General features: G+C 41.2%; 1 protein-coding gene across 2 annotated transcripts in view; it reads right to left on the bottom strand.

Annotated features, from left to right (window-relative positions):
* SVEP1 (sushi, von Willebrand factor type A, EGF and pentraxin domain containing 1) overlaps positions 1-24,687 on the bottom strand; it is a 1,097,507-nt gene that overhangs the window by 49,434 nt on the left and 1,023,386 nt on the right. For both annotated transcript variants that reach the window (XM_078676696.1, XM_078676697.1), the window contains 4 exons: positions 17,589-17,765; positions 16,014-16,184; positions 8,910-9,005; positions 7,445-7,540 (listed from right to left, as the gene is read on the bottom strand). In XM_078676696.1, the coding sequence (XP_078532822.1) occupies positions 7,445-7,540; positions 8,910-9,005; positions 16,014-16,184; positions 17,589-17,765 (540 nt within the window). The remainder of the gene's footprint in view (positions 1-7,444; positions 7,541-8,909; positions 9,006-16,013; positions 16,185-17,588; positions 17,766-24,687) is intronic.

The following is a 24,687-nucleotide window of genomic DNA, read 5'->3' as shown; positions in this document are numbered from 1 at the left end:
AGTCAGCTGCGCTAAGAAACTTTTGTAACATTAAAAAACAATAGTTCCCAGTGGCCTCCCCGTTGGAAGATCGAGTGTTGGACGGACATCTTCCGACTAAAACAATCTCCCTGATTTATGAAAAGCTCATTAATCATACGGACGACCCACTTGTAACTCTTAGGGAACAATGGGGTGCAGATGGCTTGGTTTTGGATGATGAAGACTGGAGGGAGGCCGTATCTTCCCCAAGAGTGATTGCAATACAGATGAGACTTAGGTTGGTGCAGTTGAAGGTCCTTCATCGCTCTTATGTTACGGGACCGCGACTGGTGCGAATGGGTTTGGCTGTGAGTGGAATGTGTCGAAGGGGATGTGGTGAGGCCGGAACATTCATGCATATGTTATGGGATTGTACTGACATACGGAGTTATTGGGTCAAAGTCCATGACACGATACGTGAAGTGTGGGGAGTAGACCTGGGGTTGGAGGCACGCCGTTGTCTCCTGAATGTTTGGGAGCCAACCGATCTCACCGCACACGGAAGACATGGGTTATGCTGGCGTGTGCTGTAGCCAAACGCAATATCGCCCAGCTGTGGGGGGCCAGTCAGACCCCCAGATTGGGAAATGGATGGAGGACTTAGACTGGTGCATGTTTAGAGAACGATCAGTGTATGTTGCCAGGGGGAGGCCCGGGAAATGAGGAAAAATTTGGGGTGCTTGGAATGGCTACAGAGGAGATATTTGTGCTCCCCCAGCTGCGAGGGAGAAGGCTGTTGTGTCGAAATTGCTCTGAACCCTGTTACTATTTTCTGTTTAGTATTCTGTTATTTGGAAGATGTATCAACAGACACTGTATGCTTGGATGTCACCCAATGCTTCTTTTTCTTTTGTTGTATGTGTTAGCCCCTTCGGTGCTCATGACTAGCTCAGCTCGTCATGGCATATACCTCTCAGGTGCTCATGACGAGCTGAGCTCGTCATGACCACACCCGTTTTTATTACGTTCCAGCACTGCAGGGGAATCGCACCAGCAGCCATGAGGTTAATAAAAAGAATTTGGAGGGAAATAAAAAACAATAGTTGATATTTATACACAGGATCTCAGAATTAATATCAATTTTTGAATAAATATTTCTTTTTTTTATCAATCAGAGATTCACAGATAAAATCAGTGTATGAATATTGTGATTTTCAAATCTAATCGAGAATTCATAAAGGAGGCCTTCTTTTTTCTAAAGATGAATTTGTTTTACATTTTATTAGTAGATTGATTGATGAAATAAATTAAATATTCAAAATATTGATATAGATTCTTTGATCCTGTGTATGAATATCAACTATTGATTTTTAATGTTACATGAATATAAAAGAAACATTTTTTAATAAAGGAAGAAACATCTTTTCCAAAAAACAGATTTCTATGTGTTTTGAGTATGTATTTTAATTTGAATTTAAAAACATTTGTACAGCGCACTTTCACCCAGCGGTTTCATGGCTCATGTATACATGAGTGTGACTAGAAAAGTAATAGCGGTGTTCCACAAGAATAATTTGACTACCTCAAGAGGAATAAGAGATTTCTTTTGGTTATTTTAACACAGTTCCCTTTGTTCTTTGAAGGGCTAATCTTTATTTGTTTTAAGCTGTGCTAAGAAACCTTCAGAAATTGTCCATTGAATAGATGGAAAGGGGCAGAGAACTGTGCAATACTACTATATATTTATTTTAAAAGGCCACGCTGTAATATGTACTGGCATCAACCCTTTCTATTTACAATGAGGAGTAGTTCAGCAGTGGGCAAACACGTTTTCGGTTTGCAGTGCAGGTTAGCCTTTTTTAAGCCATTAATGTCTTCACTTTATTCTACCACAGAGTGAGTGGGTGAATGCCGATTTTTAAGCTTTTGAGTCAAGTTTGGATGATTGAGTCAAATTAATTGAAGAATTTATGCAGCACCCTAACATTTTCAGTTGAAGAAATCAAGTGCTAATTGGTCACCTTGTCAGGTCAGCATTGTCACCATGTTATTCTGATTATTCCTGTGTCTCCCTCACACTATCTAATGTTAAACCAACTACTCGTCAGTCCATGTGGCGATTCAACGATGCTATTCTTAACGACACGAAACACAAAGAAACCCTTGACACCGCCATTAAAGATTTCTTAATGATAAACAAAAGAGGGCACACCTCAGACACCACTCGTTGGGAGGCACTTAAATCCACCATGAGGGGACTTATCATAAAAATATCCACTGCAATTAATAAGAACCGCACCGCGGCCTTGTTGAAGTTAGAAGAGGACATCTCAAAACTCCAGCGCAAATACCTGATGGGTAGAAACCCTAAAGACCTAACTGAACTGTCCAATCGAAAATATACCTATAACAAACTTATCAGTGAGAAGGCGGGTATTTGGCTGGACAAGAGGAAGCATTTTAAAATCTGTGACTCGAATAAGGCAGGAAAGGGGCTAGCGGCTTATCTTAAATTTAAAATTCAAAAAACACCATTACCTCCTTACTTGATGGGAATGGCACTCCTAACTCTGATCCCACTAAGATTGCGAACATTTTCAAAGACTTTTATGAGAAACTTTATGCTAGGAACATACACGTTGACAGAGAAAAAATGGAGACGTACCTCTCAAAATGTACACTTCCAACACCTACGACCGCAGAAAGGGAATCCTTGAACAAACCGATCTCTGAATCAGAGGTTATTGACGCAATCAAATCCCTCAAAAAGGGGAAAGCCCCTGGCCCTGATGGCTATACAGCACCATTTTATAATGCCTTCGCCCATATTCTTGCTACTCCACTATTGGAGGTCTTTCAAGAAATTAGCACCACAGGAGAGGTAAAGGGAACTATGGCTGAAGCCGTAATTGCAGTAATACCCAAGGAAGGCAAAGACTCTAAACTCCCCAAAAACTACAGGCCTATCTCGCTGATAAACTTAGACTGTAAGCTCCTGGCCTCGATTTTAGCAAGACGCATCCAGAAGGTTCTGCCGTCCCTAATACATCCATCACAAGCGGGATTCCTGAAGAAGAGGCTATCGAGTGATAACACTAGAACTCTGGCTCACGTTATTGAAAAGGCGAGATTCTTATCCACACCCACCGTAGCAAATACACTGGACGCTGAGAAAGCGTTCGACAAAGTAGACTGGACTTATTTAAATGCTGTACTATACAAATTCGACCTGGGTCCTCTATTCACTAAATTAGTCATGTCCCTCTATGCCTGTCCCTCCGCTAGGGTAAGAGCCGGTGGCGCTTTTTCCGCCCCCTTTAGTCTGGAGCAAGGCACTAGGCAGGGTTGTCCCTTGTCCCCGTCCTTATTCCTCCTGGCAATTGAACCCTTTCTGTACTATATAAGGGAAAATCCCGACATTGCAGGAATTCGGTTCGCAGACTGTACAATTAAACTCACGGCCTACGCTGACGACGTATTGGTCTTGAGTGAAAAAGCTGATAAAGCTATACCAGCATTACTCTCCACAATCGAAGAATTCTCAGGTGTATCCGGATACTCCCTGAATAAGGACAAAACAGAAGTGAAATTATTAAATAACCTGTGTGATAAAAACATCCTGGGCGACTCCGGACTTACCTGGCAGCCGAAGAGTTTTAAATATTTGGGTTTGGAATTTGAGAGGGATTTGATAACCACCCTAAAAATTAATGAAGAGATACTCTATAAAAAAATACAAAAACTAATAGATGGTTGGTCACCGAAATTCCTCTCATGGTGGGGTAGAGCGGAAACGTTAAAAATGATGATCAGTCCCCTGGTAAACTACATGGCATGTATGTCACGGAGGATTTTCTGCATTAGGTAGAGAAGTCATTCACGGACTTCCTGTGGAAAGGGAGGAAACCGTGAATTGCCATGAAAAAATTGCAACTTCCAAAGCTCAAAGGGCGTATAGGTTTACCCAATTTCAGAAACTACCAAACCGCCTTTCTCTGTAAACCAGGGAGCTTCCTGGTTTGCCGAAGACCCTAACTATACGCCTTTATGGATTGACATTGAGAAATCCATTATAGGCAAGGCCCCACTTTCTGCTGTGCTTACAATGGACCTCTCACACCTTACGCATTCTAAATACATTATGCTTAATACCAAGAGAGCTCTTTTGCGAATAGATCGCATTCACAAGACTGGTCTGCAAATCCGCAATTCATCTTCTGCATCTTTATGGCGCAACCCATCCATTAAAATCAGCGGCTCGCCCCTCGTATGGGACCACTGGTCTGATAAAGGTATCAATGTGGTTGCAGATCTCCACGAGAATAACATGCCATTGCCCTTCTCGACTCTGCAGGCGAGACACTCCCTAACACCGATTGACTTTTACGCTTTCCTGAAGCTAAAGTCAGCTCTATCCACACGAACATTCAAACTAGCGACACCTTGGCTAAAATCTATGCTCCCTCACTTTCACTCCTCTGGACATTTCGTCTCAAAAATATACAAACTACTTGCACCAACACCCAACAAATCGATGAGGCGCAATGAAATCAAATGGGAATCAGAACCAAACAACACTGGTATAGGCATAGACTGGGTCAGGATACATACATCGGCACTCACACACAAGGTCTCGCCGATACTATCGCAGACCAAGTATATGATACTCAACAGGGCATTCTGGACCCCACAGCGTCTATTTAAGGTTGGCCTGCGAGACACACCGACATGCTGGAACTGCTCATTGGACGTTGGTGATCTTCCACACATGTTATTTAATTGCCCTATGCTTCACACATATTGGGCTAAAATCTTTGACTACATTGGTCACACATTTGCCATACATCCTGTAAGGGAATTCATCTACATTATCCTGGGAGCCATAGACCCACTATTAAAGGGAGACCATGACCGCCAGCTTCTGGATCTCTTGCTAACATTGGCATGCAAGGTGGTCCTTTGCAACTGGAAATCAGCGGCTGAGGTCTCTTTCAATGCCTGGAGGGAATGGTTGCCCTGCATTAGGGGCACTGACAATCCCGCTCTACACTCTTCACCATGGCAAGTCACCAGCAAAACACTATGGTCCTCCTTAGATGAGGCCTCCTTCACCTTCGACCCACCATGAGGTGTTACCTGATGAAGTCGATACTTAGTAAATCCTGGGGTGCCCACTGCACGAACCACACTGGGTATGACTATGCTCATGAGCATAATAGCTTTAGACATACTGCGCAGGGACGACGAAGTATACATGGTATTAAATGGCTGGATTGGATGGAGGTTTCTACGGAATTGTGTACAATAGTAAGAATGCAATGATGGTGTATTATTGTTTATTTAATATCACCTCTTTTACAGATCCGAAATGATGTTTAATTTCTTGTTTAATATACTTTACTTTCCTTTATTTCATGTATCGTTTTGTATGTACTGACCCATGTTTGATTACGGCATCACTCCAATACGATTGTGAAACTACTGATGCTTTATTGCCGTTATCATTTTTGTTACTATTCAATAAAAAAGATTTGAACTGAAAAAAAAATACCTCTCATGGTGCTATTGTATGTTATCTATGTTTCCATAGTTCTGGTGATTTGAAAGTCTTAAAAGTCTGAAAACCCTTCAGATTTCAATAGCCAATTAAAAACATTAACCACAAAGCAATCCTTCACTGGTGCCTCTACAACCGCCTGGAACTCCTGGTTGCTTCTTCACAGAATTTGACTCAAATTTGAAAGAGATACTTCTACTCTTTTGGTACTGGACCATGTACTTACCTAGAGTCAGGCACACTTAAGAGGATACAACACAAGACCATGGGGCATATCAGCAAGGGCCGGCGATAATTATCGCAAATTGCGCTTAGCGTGAGGATAATTATCACCGGCGAACGCTGAATTTTATAGGTGAGAGAGCATGCTAGCAGCACAGTTTATCTCCAAAGCGATAAAATTCCATGCGCAAGCTGCCAAATGTGCGATTATCGCTGGAAATCCAGCGATAATCTCACAACGTTTGGCGATAGCTTGATGATAGGGCAGGGCAGACTTAGCCATTATATCAACCTTCCATTGGATATAACGGCTAAGTCAGACTGAAAGCATGCGTAAGGAAAGTAGCGATAACCGCGGTTAGCGCTACTTTTCTTATTGCTACGCAGGTTAGCAAGCAGCTTGCTGACAGGTGAAATGTCTGTTAGCGACATTTCTCGTGTAATTTTGGAGAGGAACGCCCACTTTGCATCTCATTAGAAATGCAAAGCTGGGCGTTAAGGGTAAGGGTGCTGAGGCATGGTTTCATGCAATAGCGTGACCTTGCTAATAGTGCAATAAAATTATCGCCGCTTTACGCCCGAAAACGGATGCTAAAGCGGCGATAATTTTATCGTGTCGCCTTCTTGATATGCCTCCATATTTGTTATGCCTCTGTGATCTGATGAATAGAGTTGGGAAGGAAACGTCCTTATTTGTTGATCAGATTCTAATAACATTGTGCGAGGGGTGAGGAAGGGGGAGAGTGGTAGGTTTTCAGGAGCAAAGCAAGTCATTTTAGCTCTCTGGGTGAAATAACATTTTGCCATTACCCCCCTTACAATTGGGAGATATTAGGTGAATATACGGGAAATGTTAGTTCTCATGTTTTTCACTGTGGCTGTGTTGAATTGTCTTTTCTAAGTACTGTCTCAAAGGTCCACATCTGCAGAACTTAAATACACCCCCCTTCTTCTGCTGCATTTCTGCCCCACTACTGCTGTGCCTCTTTCTCCTAAAGAGCCAGAACAAAGCAAATCCCGCTGGAGTCACAGAGGTGGGTTGGCATCAGCCCCCTGGCATTAAAGAGGGGAAATATAGAAAGTCAAAGGGGGAAAAAATTAAATGTGATAAAGTACGTGTTGGTTTGATAAGAGGAGACTATTGAGAAATTTTGCTATATATTAAGTAACAAAACATATTGAGCGTGAGTGTGCAAAACACAACTTCTATTAGTGTGCACCCTGAATATTGAACCCACAATATTGGTGGGACAGAATATTGAGAGCCAAATATTGAAAACAAATATTGACAGGTAAGTAAGTGAATGTTTTCTATACTTAACTACACATATATGTACCTATGTGGTACATATATCTTTAAGGTATGTAGAATTGGAGTTTGGAATAGTAAATCTATACTACCCTTTAGGCACTCACCTTTAGATATTTTTTCCCTTGATATTCTGTCATCAATATTCTTGTACCTCAAGATTGTTAGTGTGAGTGAGGAAGTGATTGTGGCTGCTCATTAATACTACTGATGTCGTTTTAAAACTGATGTACATAGTTTTTAGAAATATTTCAGGTATGTTTTCATGTTCTAGCACCTATACTGCACTCAATGGCTGTATTTGTGAAGGCCGAGAGCCATTAATTTAGGGAATTAACATACACAATTGGGCCACTGTGCAATTTTCATTTAAGATCAACACTGGATATCCTTACGTGTATGACAGCGTGAGCCAGTCCATCCTGCTGGGCAGGCACAAGAATAAGGTGCTATGCAGCGTCCTCCATTCAAACAAGGAAGGATACAGATGGCTAAGAGTTCAAAAACACAAGAAAGAAACATATTTTAAAATATTGCCATAATATATCATGTTCATGATTTTGGGGGGGTTTAATTATATCATTCATTTGTTTGGTAGTTGTTCATACCAAACAGCTCCTATTTCCATACTCGGAAGGAAAACACATGCAAGCCAACAGAACCATATTTCTTTTTGCCCCAAACAAATCCCAAAACGAATTTGCCATATTTTGTCTAATTCTTCTTTTTCCTCTTGGGGACAACATAAACCCTGAGTATCTTTACAATCATATGGGAAAAAGGAAGCATATTTAGCTGGGTATCTATTGTGGAAAAAAGTTATGATGGCTTAAGCATCAATTACCCAAACATCTAAAGAATTCTTTCTTTTTTTATAATCCCCTCACTCACCAACCTGGCTGGTGACATGCTTCATCATTGGGGTCCACCTAAGTGACCGAGTGCCACTCAGGTGCGCTTCGACGCCTGTAACTTACAGCCTTCTGTGTAAAAAATATTATTAACTAAATGTAGTTGTAACCCATGGATGACGTGGGGGGCCTATCACAGAAGCATTGTCTGGAGTTGAAGCGGCCCACCGGAAGACCTAGCTGATAACCTCATGGAGTCCCGAAGACTACATTTAGTTAATCCTTTCTCTTGCACAGACGGCTGTAAGTACGTGGAACCGTAAATACACGGTCCAGCATTTATTTGGGTCTGAGAAGGGTGCGCCTTAGCGTGCGCAGACCTCTCTACCCATTTCATTTGGTCCTGATGAAAACCTTAGAATTTTGAGAAAGGATGAAACATGTTGACCATGTACTCACACTAACACTGAAACTTTCTGGTCCAAACATGCCAGTAGAAGTATCCCACCTGTTTTTAATCATGCCGCATGACACCAGAATAAAATTAGCAGAGAGCACATGTAGGACACTTTTTAACTCTTTCACTTTTCCAATCACACTTTCACCACACACAAAAAATCAGCTCCGCTGTAGTTACAGGCATCGAAGCACACCTGAGTGGCACTCGGTCACTCAGGTGGACCCCGATGATGAAGCATGTTACCAATCAGGTTGGTGAGTGAGGGGTTTATAAAAAAAGAAAGAATTCTTTCTTTGAATGCATCACTCTTTCCTTTGTGATCAAAACACACGCTGTCCTGGGCTGTCCTACTTACTAACAGATTTCCCAGGTGTATTAATGTGAACCTTAACAAATCCTTTAAAATTACTGTACCTGTGAAGCAATTCTGTATCTGCTACAGCATTTAGCATGCTTAAGTAACAGAAAAACCACACACAGCACTCCATTAAACTTCTTAAAAAATATATAAACAACAAATAGTAATATTTTTTAGATGAAAGTACGTACGTTCTTCACAGAGGCGTCCCATCCACCCGTCTAAGCAGGAACATGCATTGGGCCTTTCACAGACACCTCCATTTTGACATGGAAACCTGCACACAGCTAAAAAGAAACATGAATATGGATTTGAGTAGACAAGGATTGAGAACAATGTGCTGAAATATGAAATCACATTTTAAAAGCAGCACATATTGGGGGGGACTATTCACAAAGGTAAATATACATGTGCACATTTATGCATACACATATTTACAACTATACCTAGGTGTTAATCCACATTTGTTTGCTATTTACCATTTCCTAATGTAGATTTACACATAGGCGTAGACTTACAGACTTACATATATTCTCCAATCCCTCCTACTGCATGATTCATGAGTGCAGTTACTTTTGCTCTCATCCGTGGACATGTCTGCCACAGTGGCAGAGCTATTAAGGGAGAAAGTCATAGGCAAGCGTATTAAACATTATCACTCTTTAAAAAAATTGTACAAATATTGCAATGCCATTCAATCAATCAATCAATATTATTTATTTGTGACAATACATAGTTGATCTAATTAAATATGTATTAGATAATTAATGTATGTAAGTATATTCATTTAATGTATAAAAGACAATGGTTAGACAATAACTAACTAAAAAGCAATGTGCATACCCCATCAAACTTTTTTATCTTTATTTAATAGAGCGTAAAAGTTGTTATATGCTATAGGTTGACACAATTTAAACTGTCATTATTTTTTAATAAAAGTTTAAATGTTTAATTTATTTGTAAAATTAAGTTTATTATTACATTTTGCAGGAACTGTACTAAGATATCTGTTTGGTTGGTTCTCACCTGGAGTAAAATGTTAGGGCCACAATAACAGGACTCGGGACCTGGTCCCCGTGTCTTGAAGTAAGAAGTAACTTATTAGAGGGCAATATAGGGATACCCTGAACCTATAGCACTTGTTGAGGGATATGGGGGAGAGATCAGGCCCTCTGCAATGGAACGAAAATAGAAAAAAAATAGATTTTGTGCAGCTAGTGCCGCAGTATTTCCAAAGGACCCAGCACTTCCCTCCCATGATGTACTGCGGTACTCACAGGGGAGTTGCCGCAAAGCTTCCTCTCTATGGTACTGCAGGACTGTGCAAGCTTGATTAACAGCTCATGAGAAGTTGGGAGCAGAGCCTAGACGAAAGCCATGCTCAGCAGGGAGTTGGCTGAATAAGAAATATGAAAATAACCTCGGATATTCACGAAAAAAAACCAAAGGATAAAGTGCCTTTATAGAGAGGCATGGTAATAGGATCTTAGGATCTTAGCTTGTGTTTAAAAAATAACTTTGAAATTCACTGAAAAAAAGATAAAGTGATATTAATTAGGTGCTCAATTCAGATAAGAACTAATGTTTAAAAAAGAAAGCACTGACATTCACCAGTTACAGTTTATTAAATTAACTATAACTTGCATCTATATCAAGCACTGCTTATGAATTCACATAATACATCTCTCGTGGCAATAAGAGTTGTTACGATTCTGTGCCCTATGGAGGATAGAGAGATAATGAGGTTTATATAACTTTTACAGAAATATCAATACCGAACTATATTGGGACACAGAGAACAATACATGATTACAATTTGGATATGACGCTTATAACAGAAACGCTTTGTGGTCCGGAATTATCACCACAAATCGAGTAGGTGTTAAGAATTTGTAGCTAAAGCCAGACATGACTAGATATGTTAAGTGGAGGTTACACTGTGATTTACTTAGCTGTGTCCTATCTTTCTCGTTACAGGGAATTACTACTTGGAGTATATAGGTATTTGAGAATGTTCACATGGTTCTTTTTCTGATTAACGGTGTCTCACGTTTTTCACTTTTTTCACTTTCTTCGGTCTTATGAGTACATGGGGATGTGTGGGTCTTTATACATTGATCTGTAACCATACTGGGTACCGATGTCAAGTGTAGCAAATTTGGAATTTTACTTTTGTGCACCTCACAGTCGGGCGATAAGGTTGCGCTATGGTTAGTAAGATGCGATTTTTTATTATAAGTGTTTTTCTCTCTCCATCAATTTTTGGTTATAGCCTACCTCCTTTATATGAGGAAATCATGTCTCATGCTGGGAGCAACATCTGTGTACATTCTGCTTTTGATGTACTGGTGATCACCTTGTGTAATTTCTTGGTTATCATATTGAATAACATATACATTGCTCTTTCATATTGCTTACATTATGCAATGAATACATAGGTGTTTTGTATGTTTATACCTATACAGCCTTGAGAAAGTTGCGGGACAACACCCCAAACGCGACGAAACACGTTTTGGCTGTAGAGAGCAGATTTGGGAGCCTACATGAATAAATCTTGAAAAAGGAAACAAAAGACGTTTTACATCTGTTTTACTGTGGGAGATATTATTTGTTTGTTGTTGTTATAACGGGGAAACCATTTTGAGATTTGACGTGTGCTGGGGAGTTCATTTTGTTCTCTCGTGGCATGTTAAATTACATCATTGATGATATCACTGATGACATCTCCAATGAAAGAGTACAGGGTTGTGTTTTTATTGAAAGGCAGGCCTACTGGTTTTGCCAATGTGTGCCCCCATTCATGAAAGAGAAACATATTATAGCAGATCAAACCAATACAATTAAAGCTGCAGTAAAAAGATCATTGTAATTCCCAAGGGAAATTTTGGAAAGAGATAGAAAAAATAGCTGAACAGAACTACACCAAATTTGGAAAACAATTAGTACTTTACTCAGGATGTGCACTTTTGATTATTTTCTGTAAATCTGTTCATCCATTTCTGGTAAAATCTTGTTTAAAGATGTGCTCAGAGTGATCATTTAGGAAAAGGAAATAGTGATATTTGTACTGTTGGTGTCCAGATATGCTCGGATTGATCATTTTAAAGGGGACTAGTCAATCCTGGCTGGCTGGACATAACTTGAACAATATTTTATGTCAGCCACTACAGGACTAAGAGATGTGTTCCCTGCATCCTGAAAAAGGATACAAAAATATGAGGTGGGCAGGGTGAGCACACTCTGACCCCAAGGAACATGTGGAGGGAGTCCAAACATGCTGTGGTAGCCATTGCAGAAATCGAGGGCATGCCCCCATGCCCCCCCTGAAACGCATGCTGTGAGATCCTGTTTATGAGGGTGACAAAAAGGAGCACAGCACATAAAACGGGTGATGACAGATTTTCATCACTATATAAATCATTTGTTGGTAGTACTATAATAATTTTTGGAATTGTGATTTTTTTCTAAGGTGATTTTCCCCTGTGACAAATGCTGATCTCCTGCTGGGAACTGATGAACAATATCTGATCCAAACTGTTTTCTCTCATGATTTTCTCAAACAGGTCATGGAATGTACTCCAGAAGCTAAAACGAGAGCACATGTTTTATAGGTTTACACTCTCTTCCTTATCCATGTGAGAATAAGCTCTGAAATTGTGGGTAGAACATGTACTTCCAATAGCATTAGATTGATGCCCCAGTGTTCTACTGCAGTTTCCCATAGTGTTTAAAAGAACAACTAGAGCACTAACATTCTGTATTTATAACAAAACTGTGGCACTACTAAAGCCATCTTGATGAAATCAAAGCTGAAAAAACATTTCCTTCAGAAATTAACAAAACAAGGTTTTGTTTTCTCATAGAAATTATAGTTAATTGGCAAGAAAGCTAAAATGCCCCATGCTAAGAACTGGCATTGGCCTGTTAACCAGTGGCCAGATATTCAGATTAAAGAACATTTTTTCGGGACAACAGCAATTGCTGCATGACTCACCATTCATAAGGGAAGTCATATATTTTGAGACAAGGCATCTGCAATGTAAATAAAGCTGTAGAATAGCTATATTCTAGATGAAAATATATAAAAGGAAAATACACAAAATCCCTAATATTATTTCCTGCAGATGTGTTAAGGGGGTTCACCAAAGACCAGAAGGTAGATGGTTTAAAATTATCACAGAGAAACAAGTTTACATGTTTTTAAATGCATGCATGCATTACATGTACTACACCAGGCTGTACATTTATTCTCTTGACACAGATTTGGGTGATGTAGTAAACACAACATGTTGATGGGTTAATAGTTTCCATGAACAAAGAAATGGCAGTAGCAATGTTCTATTAAATGTGCATTCATGTTATTATTACCATCTCAGGGTACTATTATACTACCAGTTTTACGATTTTAGAATAAGATTATAAATTAGTTTGCATACCTAACTTAAACATTCAGGTCCTAATGATATTACATCAAATCACATTTGCCATGCACAGCAGAGGGTTGGCCACAGGCCTGAGGTCAGGCCCTCACAGTCAAGCAACTCCATGCTGCACACAGCCTCTGGGTGTGTGCAACGGCCAGGTCCTGCATCAACGACCCCCCAGGCAGGCAGCCAACCCCCGCTGGAAGAGGGGATTGTGCAGCCCCCTTCCTAAGCCACTGATGGACCTGGGTATCAAGGGGCCTTTGTTTTTAAAAAGGGAAGGGGGTGCAAGCCCCAGGGACTCCACCCTAGCCTTAAGAGGCCCGTGCCACAGATCAACTGGGCCACAGGGACCCCGTCCCCTGGGGCCATACTTCAATTTTAGGGAAGGGGTCACTTAGTCCCCCTACCCGAGCCTCAAGAGGACCCAGGGACCCCATTCCCCAGGGCCAAATACCTTACTATCAAGGATGGGGAAGCTTGTCTCCCCTCCTCAAGCTAATGGGTCTCAGGGACCCCATTACCTGGGGCCACACATAACATTGGGGGCTTCTGCGAGAGTCCCAGGGCCCACTGGCCGCAGGCACTCCCGCATAGGAGACGTCATTTCTCCTGCTAGGCAGGAGCAGCTACTTCTGCTTGCTCCTGATGGGCAGGAGCATTGAGAGCTTCCCTGCCCACTAGAGTGCGGGCAGGGAAACAGAAGTGTGCTTCTACCAGCTGGAGTATTTTCAAAGCTTCCGCTGAATGGGAGCACGTTTTTTTACTTGCTTGTGGTCCTGAGGACAGGGGAAACCACTGTCCAGTTAAAGGGCAGGCCCCAGGGAAATGGTATCCTCGGGCCTTGTAAGGCTTGGGAAGGAAAGCTGCATACTCCTCTCCCCTCTATTTATTGTTTAACCCTGGGGAAAGGGGTCTCAGCATGCCTCCATTATTATGAATTTTGGTCCCAGGGGATTGGGTCCTCGGGACCTATGAAGGCTCTCGGGAGGGGGGTCTCTCTACTTATTATTTGGCCCTGGAGGTTAGGGACCCTGGGCCCAAAATGGGCTTGGGGAGGGGAGCCCACTCAGACCCCTTCCCCAAATAATTTTAATGGCGGTGACCATATACAGTTTTTTATTTTTGCCACAATCCCCTGGGATTCCCATGGAATAGCAGCAAAAAGTATGATTTGTTTTCTGTTGTGAGACCAAGGGGGGGTCCTCCTTCAAAGACTAGGGAGAAGGGTATCCCTACCCATTTAATATATTTTGTTTTTAAATTAAAATACAGCAGACTAAGTCACTGAGTACTGTAATGGCTGCCATCAACATTTTTCTTCATGTTGCTGGCAGCCAATCAGAGTCTTGCTGACACAGGAGCAAGATGGCCCAAAGTTAAAAAAATTCCCCTGGGCCAATCAGAAGCATCTATTTTCATGAATTGGGTTTGAAGGACTCTCTTGAGCCCAACTGTATAGATATACAAATAATTTTGTACCCTAATTTTTCAAAAGCAACTGAATGGATTTACAACATATCACAAAAAGTATGCTTTCTGGACAAAAATCTAGCTTCCTACCAAATTTGTTTTACTTCCAGTCAACAGATTTTGAAGTAACACTCCCTAAAAACAGACTATGGAAAATGCATTGCGAATTTGGTTTTAGAATTCCCAATTTTTCTTAGCCCCTGCTTGATTAATCATTCCAGAATTTTCCAAGAAGGAGCGGAGGTGGATGAACTTTATTTGTGAACATTTCATAAAGAGCGGTCAAATGGCGCTAAAGTTATTAGCAAACCAACAAACACTCTGTCAATGGAAAGGCTGACCTAACTATAACTACCAAGTTGCGACCACCAGGAATATTAATTGTGCTACAGATAATGTTGCTGTAACAACTCAATTGCATTTTAGACCTCTTTAGTTTGAACTGCTAAAGCATTAGTAAAGTTGCTATTATGGATATCAGTATTATTATTAGTCTAAAGGCTCACATGGAATAAGGAATCACAATTACATAACTGTGTGTTATGCACAAAGCATGTTGCCAAAAAGGTCCAAGATATCTTCAAAATCCGTCACCTCGTTACCCCATCCGTCAATCCATTATATAGCCATCCATTCACCCATCCATCCCTTCATCCATTCTATGTACCTACCTATCATTGTCTATAGACATGCATGTGTGCATACTTCATAGATATCAGCTAAAAGCTTACAATAATTCTATTCCCATCTTATCCAAAAAAAAGATCCTTCAAGAGGCTAAAGGATGGAGGAAGATGTTTGTGTGTTGAAAGTCTGAAAATGGGGAACAACGCTAGTCAGTAGTTCCATTTGATAGTTCTTGAGAGGGTTCCAATTTCAAGAAGGGGAGTGGCTGGACTTTAACTCCTGCTTCTTTGTATTTCTGTTATGTGACTTTTTTTCCAACAAACTCTGACGTGTCTGATCTGAAGATGAGTACAACACAGAGCTCACTATATAACTAAATAATAAATAAATGTTTTTCCTAATAGGCTTATCGTGCAAACATTTAGAATGTTGATTGCTGTGTATGAGCCAGAGGGAACTCGTTGCATTATGGAATACTTCAATATTTCACAATTTGGGAATAACACTTATAATGAAGGCCTTAGAACGAATAGAAAGCACTTTCAGGCTTCCAGTTTCCAAATATCTAAAAATGTACACATTAAAATACCATTCTTCAGTATACAAAGTTAGATCTGGTATATTATTAGACATCTATTTTTAGGTAGAATATCATGAGAATTCTCATCTGACATAGACAAGAACACTCTGCATGAAGCATGATATTCATATCTTCTTTTAGTGTAAACATCAGCCTCACCACAATATTGCTAAATTTGACATATTACTTACCCTTGCAGACTGGTGCTGCTGTCCATGTCTCATTTTCCAAACAAACACTACGAAGAGACCCTTCAAGCATGTACCCACTATAGCAAGAGTATGTCAGCATGTCACCATAGTTATAGAATGATCCTCGGATTATTCCATTTGGTACACGAGGAGGGAGGCCACAAGATATTTCTAAAACAAAACAAAAAATACATAAACAAGTACACAATAAAGATTTAAAATAAGACACTCTATTTTTTCTTTAAAAAAAAAAGTTTTATAGAGCACTTTACTTGAGTACTAGTTTTGTTACAGATGGACACATTAATTTTTATTACGCAAAGGGAGATTACGTGATTTGCCCAGAATCACAGGATATTGAGCGTCGTTGCGGAGACTCAAACCCTGTTCCCCAGCTTTGAGGTTGACCGCTCTAGCCGTAAGGCTACATCCTCTCCCCTCTCCATTTGGTTACATATTATGTAAACCAGAACCGCACACTGGATGAATTTTCACAGTTTGTTCCATTCAGGCAAGACACAGCCCGGTCCTTTGCAACAGTGTTTAGAAAGTAATTATTGCAAATTCGATTCTTCAAATTTGCTTGTTGCCTGTATTATAGCCAATGACAGGCAACGTGCTTCGCCCCAAGAACTGTGAAGTTCGTCCATTTTTTACATATACATCGAGATTGCTGTTTGGAATTGGGTTGAAGGACTGCTTTACAACATATGCCTTAACAATGTAATTAGATTCTAATTTTCAGTTTGTTGTACAGACAAAGAAATACCTTTTGCAGTACTACTATTAATGAGAGTGGGTTCTTATTTTATAAAATGTATGAGGGGTGGATTTCATTCAGTTACCTTACTTTGGGGGAATGGAAGCTGACCCTTGCTTTTCCCTTGATCAACCATTGTAACTAGGAGCTTAGATATATGTTACCTGTGGGAATATTGATATAACCATATTTTCCTCATGCCCGATACTCATATGTTTATTGCTCACTGCATTTGGTTTTGATTGGTTCAAATTAGTTAAAGAATACTCCATTATTGTTTAAGGGACTGGGAGTGTTCAAACTCCCAGTAAAACGTAGCACGGGAGCGCCAATGTAACATGGCTCTGGTACATCCTAAGCAATAAATTTAAACAGAATGTTCAAAATGTATTAATTTTGTATTCGTGTGTTATGCTTTTATGTTTTTTTTACTGCAAATGAAAATCAAATAAAGCGAATTTGAATTTGAACTCCCTGTAAATGTTGAGTTTTCTTATAATGGTACATAATCATCTTTTTAGAAAATTTCATAAATTAGTAGATGATCAGCACTCTCATGAAACAAATAAGTAAAAAGAGGATTAATGGATTTATTTTGTTTGCACCCGTATTTTCTTTTTCCTGACTTGAAAGTAGTCGGAGATCTACTAGTTCTTACGTAGTCTTGAGAAGTACAGATAGCAAAAGGTGTATAATACACAAAGGGAGCGGGTTTAGTAAAGCTGCGATATGCAATGGAGACCCTATGTTTCTAAGAGAAGACAAAGGGAAAAAAGGCTGCCCCCTCGTCCCACCATCTTTGTAGGAGTACGTACTTTCACACTTGGCACTTGTCTGTGTCCAGGTCTCTTCCGGGTTGCAGGTCATTACAGCATCTCCGCGGAGTTGATAGCCCTTTTGGCACTTAATGGACACGTTCTGGCCAACAAAGAATTCGGTTTCAGATACAACAGCATACTCAGGGATGATAAAAGGCACTGGACAAGGATTTGCTGTAGATAAATAATGAAGAGAATTCTCTTGAAGGATGTTACACATAGGAATGATCATCATTACTCAATGTTCTAACAAACAGTGGGCTTTATGACAGTGCAGGATTTTGGCCTTGATTTCCCATTCACTTCAGTCAGTAAAATGACCTAAAACAGATCACTATCTTTAAACTATATGGAAGACTGCAGTAGAAAAAAGCAGTCACGTTTTAATAGAATTTTGCTTTCTTTAACCCGATTGCAGTATGAAGGAGTAAGACCTTAGAATTTCCGCTTGTGCACACATCACTCCAGCACTTCATGCCAAAGTCATGATGATAATGGCATGATCAACAATTGATAATATAGCTGGCCTTGAGTTGAGACATCACTACTAAGGTTGCCTGCAGTAATGTAAGTTAAAGGACTCTGTTGCCTACACCTACACTGGTATTGTCAAAGATCCAGCTATGTTTATACTACATCTCCCATTACTGATCTGCTGCAAAGTAAGATGCAACAGTTCACAAACCCGAATCAGCAATAAAAAAGCATAATCAAACGCACTTCAAAAGTTAAAACAGTAAAAACAAGGTGCTCCCTTACTACACAAATTTGAAGAATGAACATCCCACTATTATTTGCACTGGAAAGACGCCTGAAACGTTTTACAAACAGCACTTTTCACTACGTTGTGCTACTCTGCATTGAGGAGGCATCCAATGGGTTGAAGTAAGACTTTTCCAACACTGCGATCCATGGTTTCTGATGTAAAACCTCTATGTACTAACAAGGGTGAACAGAGTGAAGAGCTAATCAAAGGTCTCCTCGAGCAGGTATTACTTTGGATAAATCTTTTAATATCTCCTAACTTTTCAAACAATGCATGTGTGCAAAGTTGTAAAATTCTTCTAGGCGTAGTATTTTGTACTGGATGGTTACCCTTCCGGTATAAAACCTATGCTAAACAGCATGCACATGCCTTTGCTCTGTACTACAAATGTGTGGGTGTGCTGCACTAGGCAACCTAACTGTGCATCACTGCTGTTAAGAGAGCAGCTGCACTAAATGTTAGTAGATATGGTTCGGCAATGCTCTTTCCCCCTAATGCAATGCAGTATAGCAAGATGGTTGCTGCCTCGCATTGTGCTAGAAATTAGTAAAAGTGGCACTCAGAATTCATGAACTCCTTTATAAAATAGCAAGTCATCAGCCATTTTATTGTCAAATTTGCATGTGCTAACAAAAAGGCAAGAGGGTGCTCCCCAAATAATTTTTCCACACCTACTTTTGTACAGGGAGTCAAAATGCAGTTAACACACATTCACAAACAAATCTATGCATGCATGAAAAGCTTTGTGATCCCCCAATCTTTATTCCCCTCACCCCCCAAAAAAGTCAAAAGGCAGTGGAGTGCTATACATGGTAAAAGACAGTCTTGAATTCATTGAGTATTAGGAGAGGAAGAAGAGTTGTGGTTGTTAATGCATTGGGATTTAGTGCTGTTTAAGGAAGTGTGTCTTCAACTCTTTTCTAAATTGAAGCAGTGTTGGGGTAGAACTGATGGATAGGGATGTTCAGGATCTTTTGTGCAGAGATGGAAAAGGTCTGCTGCCTTGTTTGTTTCTATTTCACACTTCTTAGTCTGCAGTCTGATGGTCTCCTGGCAGTTGTACGCTAAGACCTGCCAGAGCTGGTGAACTTGTCTGCATGATAACTGAGGGTGCTGGTTGTCATTGCTTTGTAAATGATGCAACTGGTTTTGAAGATGATGTGAGCTAGCACAGAGAACCAATGGAGTTCCATCAGGATGGGGGTGTTCTGATCATATTTTTCAGGCCTTGGAAGAGACATGCTGCAGCATGTAGGAGTCTCTCGGGGTGTCGACATGGAGTTTGGCAGGCTATAGAGCAGGTCATTTCCACCATCCAGATTGAAGAGCACAAGGACTGGAATAGCAGGTATGAAGTTGCTTCTTGAAGCAAAGGTTTGAGTTTCTTTAGAAGAGAGAGACAGCAAGTACCAGGACATCTTTCTTTTTCAGAAAAGCTGTTCCTTTGGGGTGACTTTGGTGTCCAGGGTGAATCCAAGTGACCCGGCAATCAGTGAAAGTTGAGGGTTGAAGCTATTAAGATTCAATCAGTGAGTCAGGTTTGCTCTGGTTCTTGTTTGTGGTTCCTGTAAAATAACAAGAATTCTGTCTTGATTGGGTGAACTTCCGGTAGGTGCTGGACATCCAGGTTTGGGTGATGTGTTAGCAATGTGTGAGGCATTAGATCTCTGAGGAGACTTGCAAGTATAGGTGTGTCTCATCTATATAATGGGCAATCTTGACGATGTTATCAGTCACTAGAGCACCAAGTGGCTCTGTGCAAATGTTAAAGGTGAGAGGACACACAATGGAATCCTGTGGAGCTCCACAGGTGATAGCGATCTTTTATGACCTTGAGTTACTCATGTAAACAAACTGGTGTCTGTTGAAATAGGAGGATAACCAGTGAAGGACATTGCTGGTATATATTAATGGACACTCAAGGTTGCATATGAGGATGAGATGGTCAATTGAGTCGAAGGCAGCTGAGAGTTCCAGCAATATCAGGAGGTGAAGTCATCTTCATCTGTGGTCAAGAGGACAGTGTTTACTATGTGTAAAATAGCAGCCTCCATGCTATAGCATGATCTGAAGCCAGACTGTTAGATAATGAATCTTGATGTGATGTTGGAGCTGAACACAGACTGGTTTTCCAATGATTTTGCCAATGAATGATAGGTGAGTGAAGGTTCAATCATTGATGAGATCATCAGGCTCTACTGTACAATTCTTGAGTAGGTGGAACGATCTGACTTCATATGTATTATAGGAAATCGGGGGATGTACTTTATGTGCAGAGGGATGAAGGGATGAAGGGACAGAGAATGCAGTGATGTCACTTCTTGAAGACAGTTTTGATTTTAAAGGTATAGTTTCGTACCTGTAATTCTAGTTCTCTCGTAGGGGTATTCCCATGATAGACATAAGCAATGAATAGTCCCACCCATGTGCGGGGACCCCAGGGGACTTTATCCAAATATGTTCTTAAGTGAAGAAGTTCGCCTTTCGTCGGGAAGGCCTTGAAAAAATCACTTATGAATGTCATAATGCAACCTAAGATAAGGCCACAGAGGTCAGAGTTCTTTATCTTGTAATGGCAAAAGAAGGGACTGTGAGAATGTATGCTCTCAGAATATATATTTTTTGTAATAGCACAGAAAAAGAACCTTCACAAAGCCTTTTGCTATGAATCGACAGATATGAAAAAGTGCCTGGCCCTGTAGCCCATAGGCTGCCGTTATAAGTATAGACATAGAAAACTGTGCTTTAAGAGCAGAGAGACCACCAGTATCCCATCATGCTCAGCCAGAGGCAGTTACCTCAGTTCTTTTTGAAGGTTATAGACACCTGATAGTAAATGGAGCATGGAATAATGTGCCCACTCCACCAGGGAGGAGGGAAGGCTGCTTTTGACTATCCTGGAAATAACCCTACAAGAGAACTAGAATTACAGGTAAGAAACTATACCTTCTCTCATAGGGAATTTCCATGTATAGTCATAAGCGATGAATAGAGTAGCAAGCTCACACCCCCTAAGGAGGTGGAGTAGACAGAAAAGTACCAAACGTGAAACCTGCTAAGTAAAAACATTCCTGAGGGATGCCTGGCCTACTTGTGCATCTACTCTGGCATCTGTGTCAAGGCAGTAATGCTTAGTGAATGCATGGATAGACCTCCATGTCGCTGCCTTACAGATATCGGCTAAAGGAACATTCTTCATAAAGGCAGCAGTAGCTGCCTTACCCTGATAGTGTGAGCTTTTGGCCTAGCAGAAAAGGATTTATTGGATAGTTGATAGCAGCAGAGAATGCAAGAGACAATCCATTTAGAGATTGAATGTTAAGAAGTCGCTTACCCTGTGCGAACTGGGCTATAATTGATAAACTATTGTTGACAGTTATGAATGAGTTTAGTCTTGTACAAACAGAATTTTAGTACCCTTTGAACATCCAGCAAATGGAGAGACCTCTCCGCTGGAGAAGCAGGGTTTGGAAAGAACGTGGGAAAAGCAATGGTTTGATTCACATGGAAATCTGAGGCCAATTTTGGGAGAATCTCACAAACTTTCCTTGCTGATGTAATGGCCACTAGGAAAGTGATTTTCCATGTGAGTTGCTGTAATGAAGCTTTGTGAATCTGCTGAAAGGGAGGAAGTCTGAGACGAGACTGTACTACGTCAGCCCTCATGGAGGGGAAGGACATCTAAAGGGAGGAAAAGACTCTTTAACCCCTCTAGGAAGTCTTTAATGACTAGAATCCAAAGAAAGAGATTGGTGAAGAACTTTTCCTATATGCTGAAAGAGCAGAAAGATGGACTGTTATTTAAGAGTATTGGAGGCTGATTCGGCGAGAGACAGTAAATAGGGAAGAATAGCATCTTCCTAGCAGGAAGTGGGTTCAAACTGGTTAGAAGAGCACCAAATACAGAAGCGCCTCCATTTAAAAGCATAAGCTGTTCATGTAGATGGTCGCTTGGCTTCCTTCAGGATGTCCATACAATCCTGAGACAGGTTTAAATGACCATACTGAACTATCTGAGGAGCCATGCTGCCAAACTCAAAGATGACAGGCTGGGGTGTAGTAGTTGACCTCTGACCTACGCGAGGAGGTCTGGTCTGGTAGGTACTCTGAGATGTGGACAGATAGACCGGTGAAGGAGGTCCGGGAACCACAGTTGTCTCGGCCATTCTGGGGCGATGACTATCATCTGGGCTGTTGTGGCGCCAGTTTCTGCAGTACTGTCTGTATTTATGGTATTGGATGGAAAGCATAAAGAAATTTGTTCGACCAGTCGATCCTTAGGGCATTGCCCAGAGACTGTGGATGGTAAAATCTGGAGGCAAAGTCATGGCATTTCTTGTTTTTTTCTGTGGTGAACAGTTCTATAGAAGGTTCGCCCCACAGGCTGAAAATACTTTCAGAGATTTCTTCGTTCAGTACCCACTCGCAGTTGTCATCGAGAACCCTGCTGAGTGCATCTGCCTGGATGTTCTGTTCCCCTGGAAGGTGAGCCGCTACCAGTGTTAGATTCCTGGCAATAAGCCAATGGCAAATCGATTCCGCTTCTTGCGACTGAGGTCTGTATCTCGTTCCACCATGCTTGTTCAGGAAGTGAACAAGCAGGGTGGTGGTTGTGTTGTCCGTTTGAACAAGCAGGTTGTTGGTCGTGAATGACAGGTGAAAAGCCTTGAGAGTCAGGTGTACTGCCAAAGTTCTAGAAGGTTGAAATTATACTTTTGTTCTCTGGGAGACCAAAGACCCTGTACTTGTAAGTGATCCATATGGGTTTCCCAGCCGGGTCACAGAAGGATCTGTGACTACGGTCTGTATCTGTATAAATGGGTGGAAAGGCAGGAGATTTTGGGGGGAGCACCACAACTAGAGAGATTCCACTGCATGAGTTGATAGTGTAATCTTGTCATTTCAGTCCCCAGAGAATTGGTTCCACTGATCCTCTAAACATTCCTAGAGAGGACGCATATGGAGACGAGCGTTGGGAGAATAAGCAGCAGGCCATCGAGGAGAGAGGAGACTATGCGTACTGATAGACGGGTTATCCGCTGAAGGTTGTGACATTTTTGGAGAATGGATATCCGTCGTTCCTCCAAAGAAAACATCTGTTCGTGCAGCGTGTCGATGGTAGCTCCTAAGTAATGTAGACTCTGAACTGGCGATGCCATGGACTTTTGTATATTGACGTGTAGATCCAAGCGATAAAGCAGATTGCACGTCCTTAGGGAATGTTCTTGGGCTTCCGAGAATGTGGCTGCTTTGATCAGCCAGTCGTCCAGGTAAGGATATACACAGATTTCCTGTTTCCGAAGGTACGCTGCCACCACTGCCATGCATTTGGAGAATGTCCATGACAAACCTGAGAAACTTACGATGAGACTTTGTTATCGGAGTGTGAAAATATACGTCGTATAGATCTATCGCACATAGCCAGTGTCTCTTTTGAAGTTGAGGATAAATTTGATGCAAGGCCAACATTCTGAATTTTTCCTTTTTAATCCACTTGTTTGCAATGCAAAGGTCGAGAATTGGCCTAAACTCGGGTCTGCCTTTCTTTTGCACTAGGAAGTATCGGGAGTAGATACCTTGACCAGGGTGGTTTCGCAGGACAATTTCAACCACTTTTTTGTGGTACAGGATGTTGACTTCTTCCTGAAAAAGCTTTAGGCAAGACGTGGATGCCTTCGGAGGAATAGATGGAGGTGGGGCAGTGAACCCGCGACGAAAGCCATGTTTGACAATATTCAAGACCCAGGCGTCTGTTGTGATGTTTTTCCACTCTGCCAGATAATTTAAAATGCTTCCCCTTTCGGAGTGGGTAACAGAACAGGGGGAAGAGAGGATTCAGGATTTTGATGCAGCGGGTTGCCATAGTCCTTGATTTGTTTGCTGGGAGTTACCACCTCTCTGCAGTTTGCAGTGTTGGTACGGCCACTGGTATTGTTGTGATCTGTTTGATTGCCATTGAGGAGTTTGAACCCTCTGAGCGCAGAAACGTCGGTGGTAGGGGCGAAAATAACATTGCTGTTCTTTTGATTTGTCACCGCTTTCAAAGTATCCATCTCTGTTTTCATACATGATATCCCGTCGTCAGCGTGTGAAAAGAAAAGAGTGGAGCCAGAAAAGGGTAAGATCTGTAGCTGTTTCTGGGCGTCAGGTTTCAGAGACATTAACCGCAGCCATCCGTGCCGACGTAGGGATATTCCATGGCAGTAGCCATGAGCAGCCAGAAGCGAGGAGTCTCCTGCCACCCAGATAATTTGGTTGGAGTCCTTCGCACCCTCTTGAACTTTTCTAGTAAATCTTGCCTATGTTCTTTAGGGAGGTGGTCTGCGAAGT

This window comes from Lissotriton helveticus, chromosome 2_1, assembly GCF_964261635.1.
Source record: "Lissotriton helveticus chromosome 2_1, aLisHel1.1, whole genome shotgun sequence".
Taxonomy (NCBI): domain Eukaryota; kingdom Metazoa; phylum Chordata; class Amphibia; order Caudata; family Salamandridae; genus Lissotriton; species Lissotriton helveticus.
This window is presented reverse-complemented; position numbering and strand designations above follow the sequence as displayed.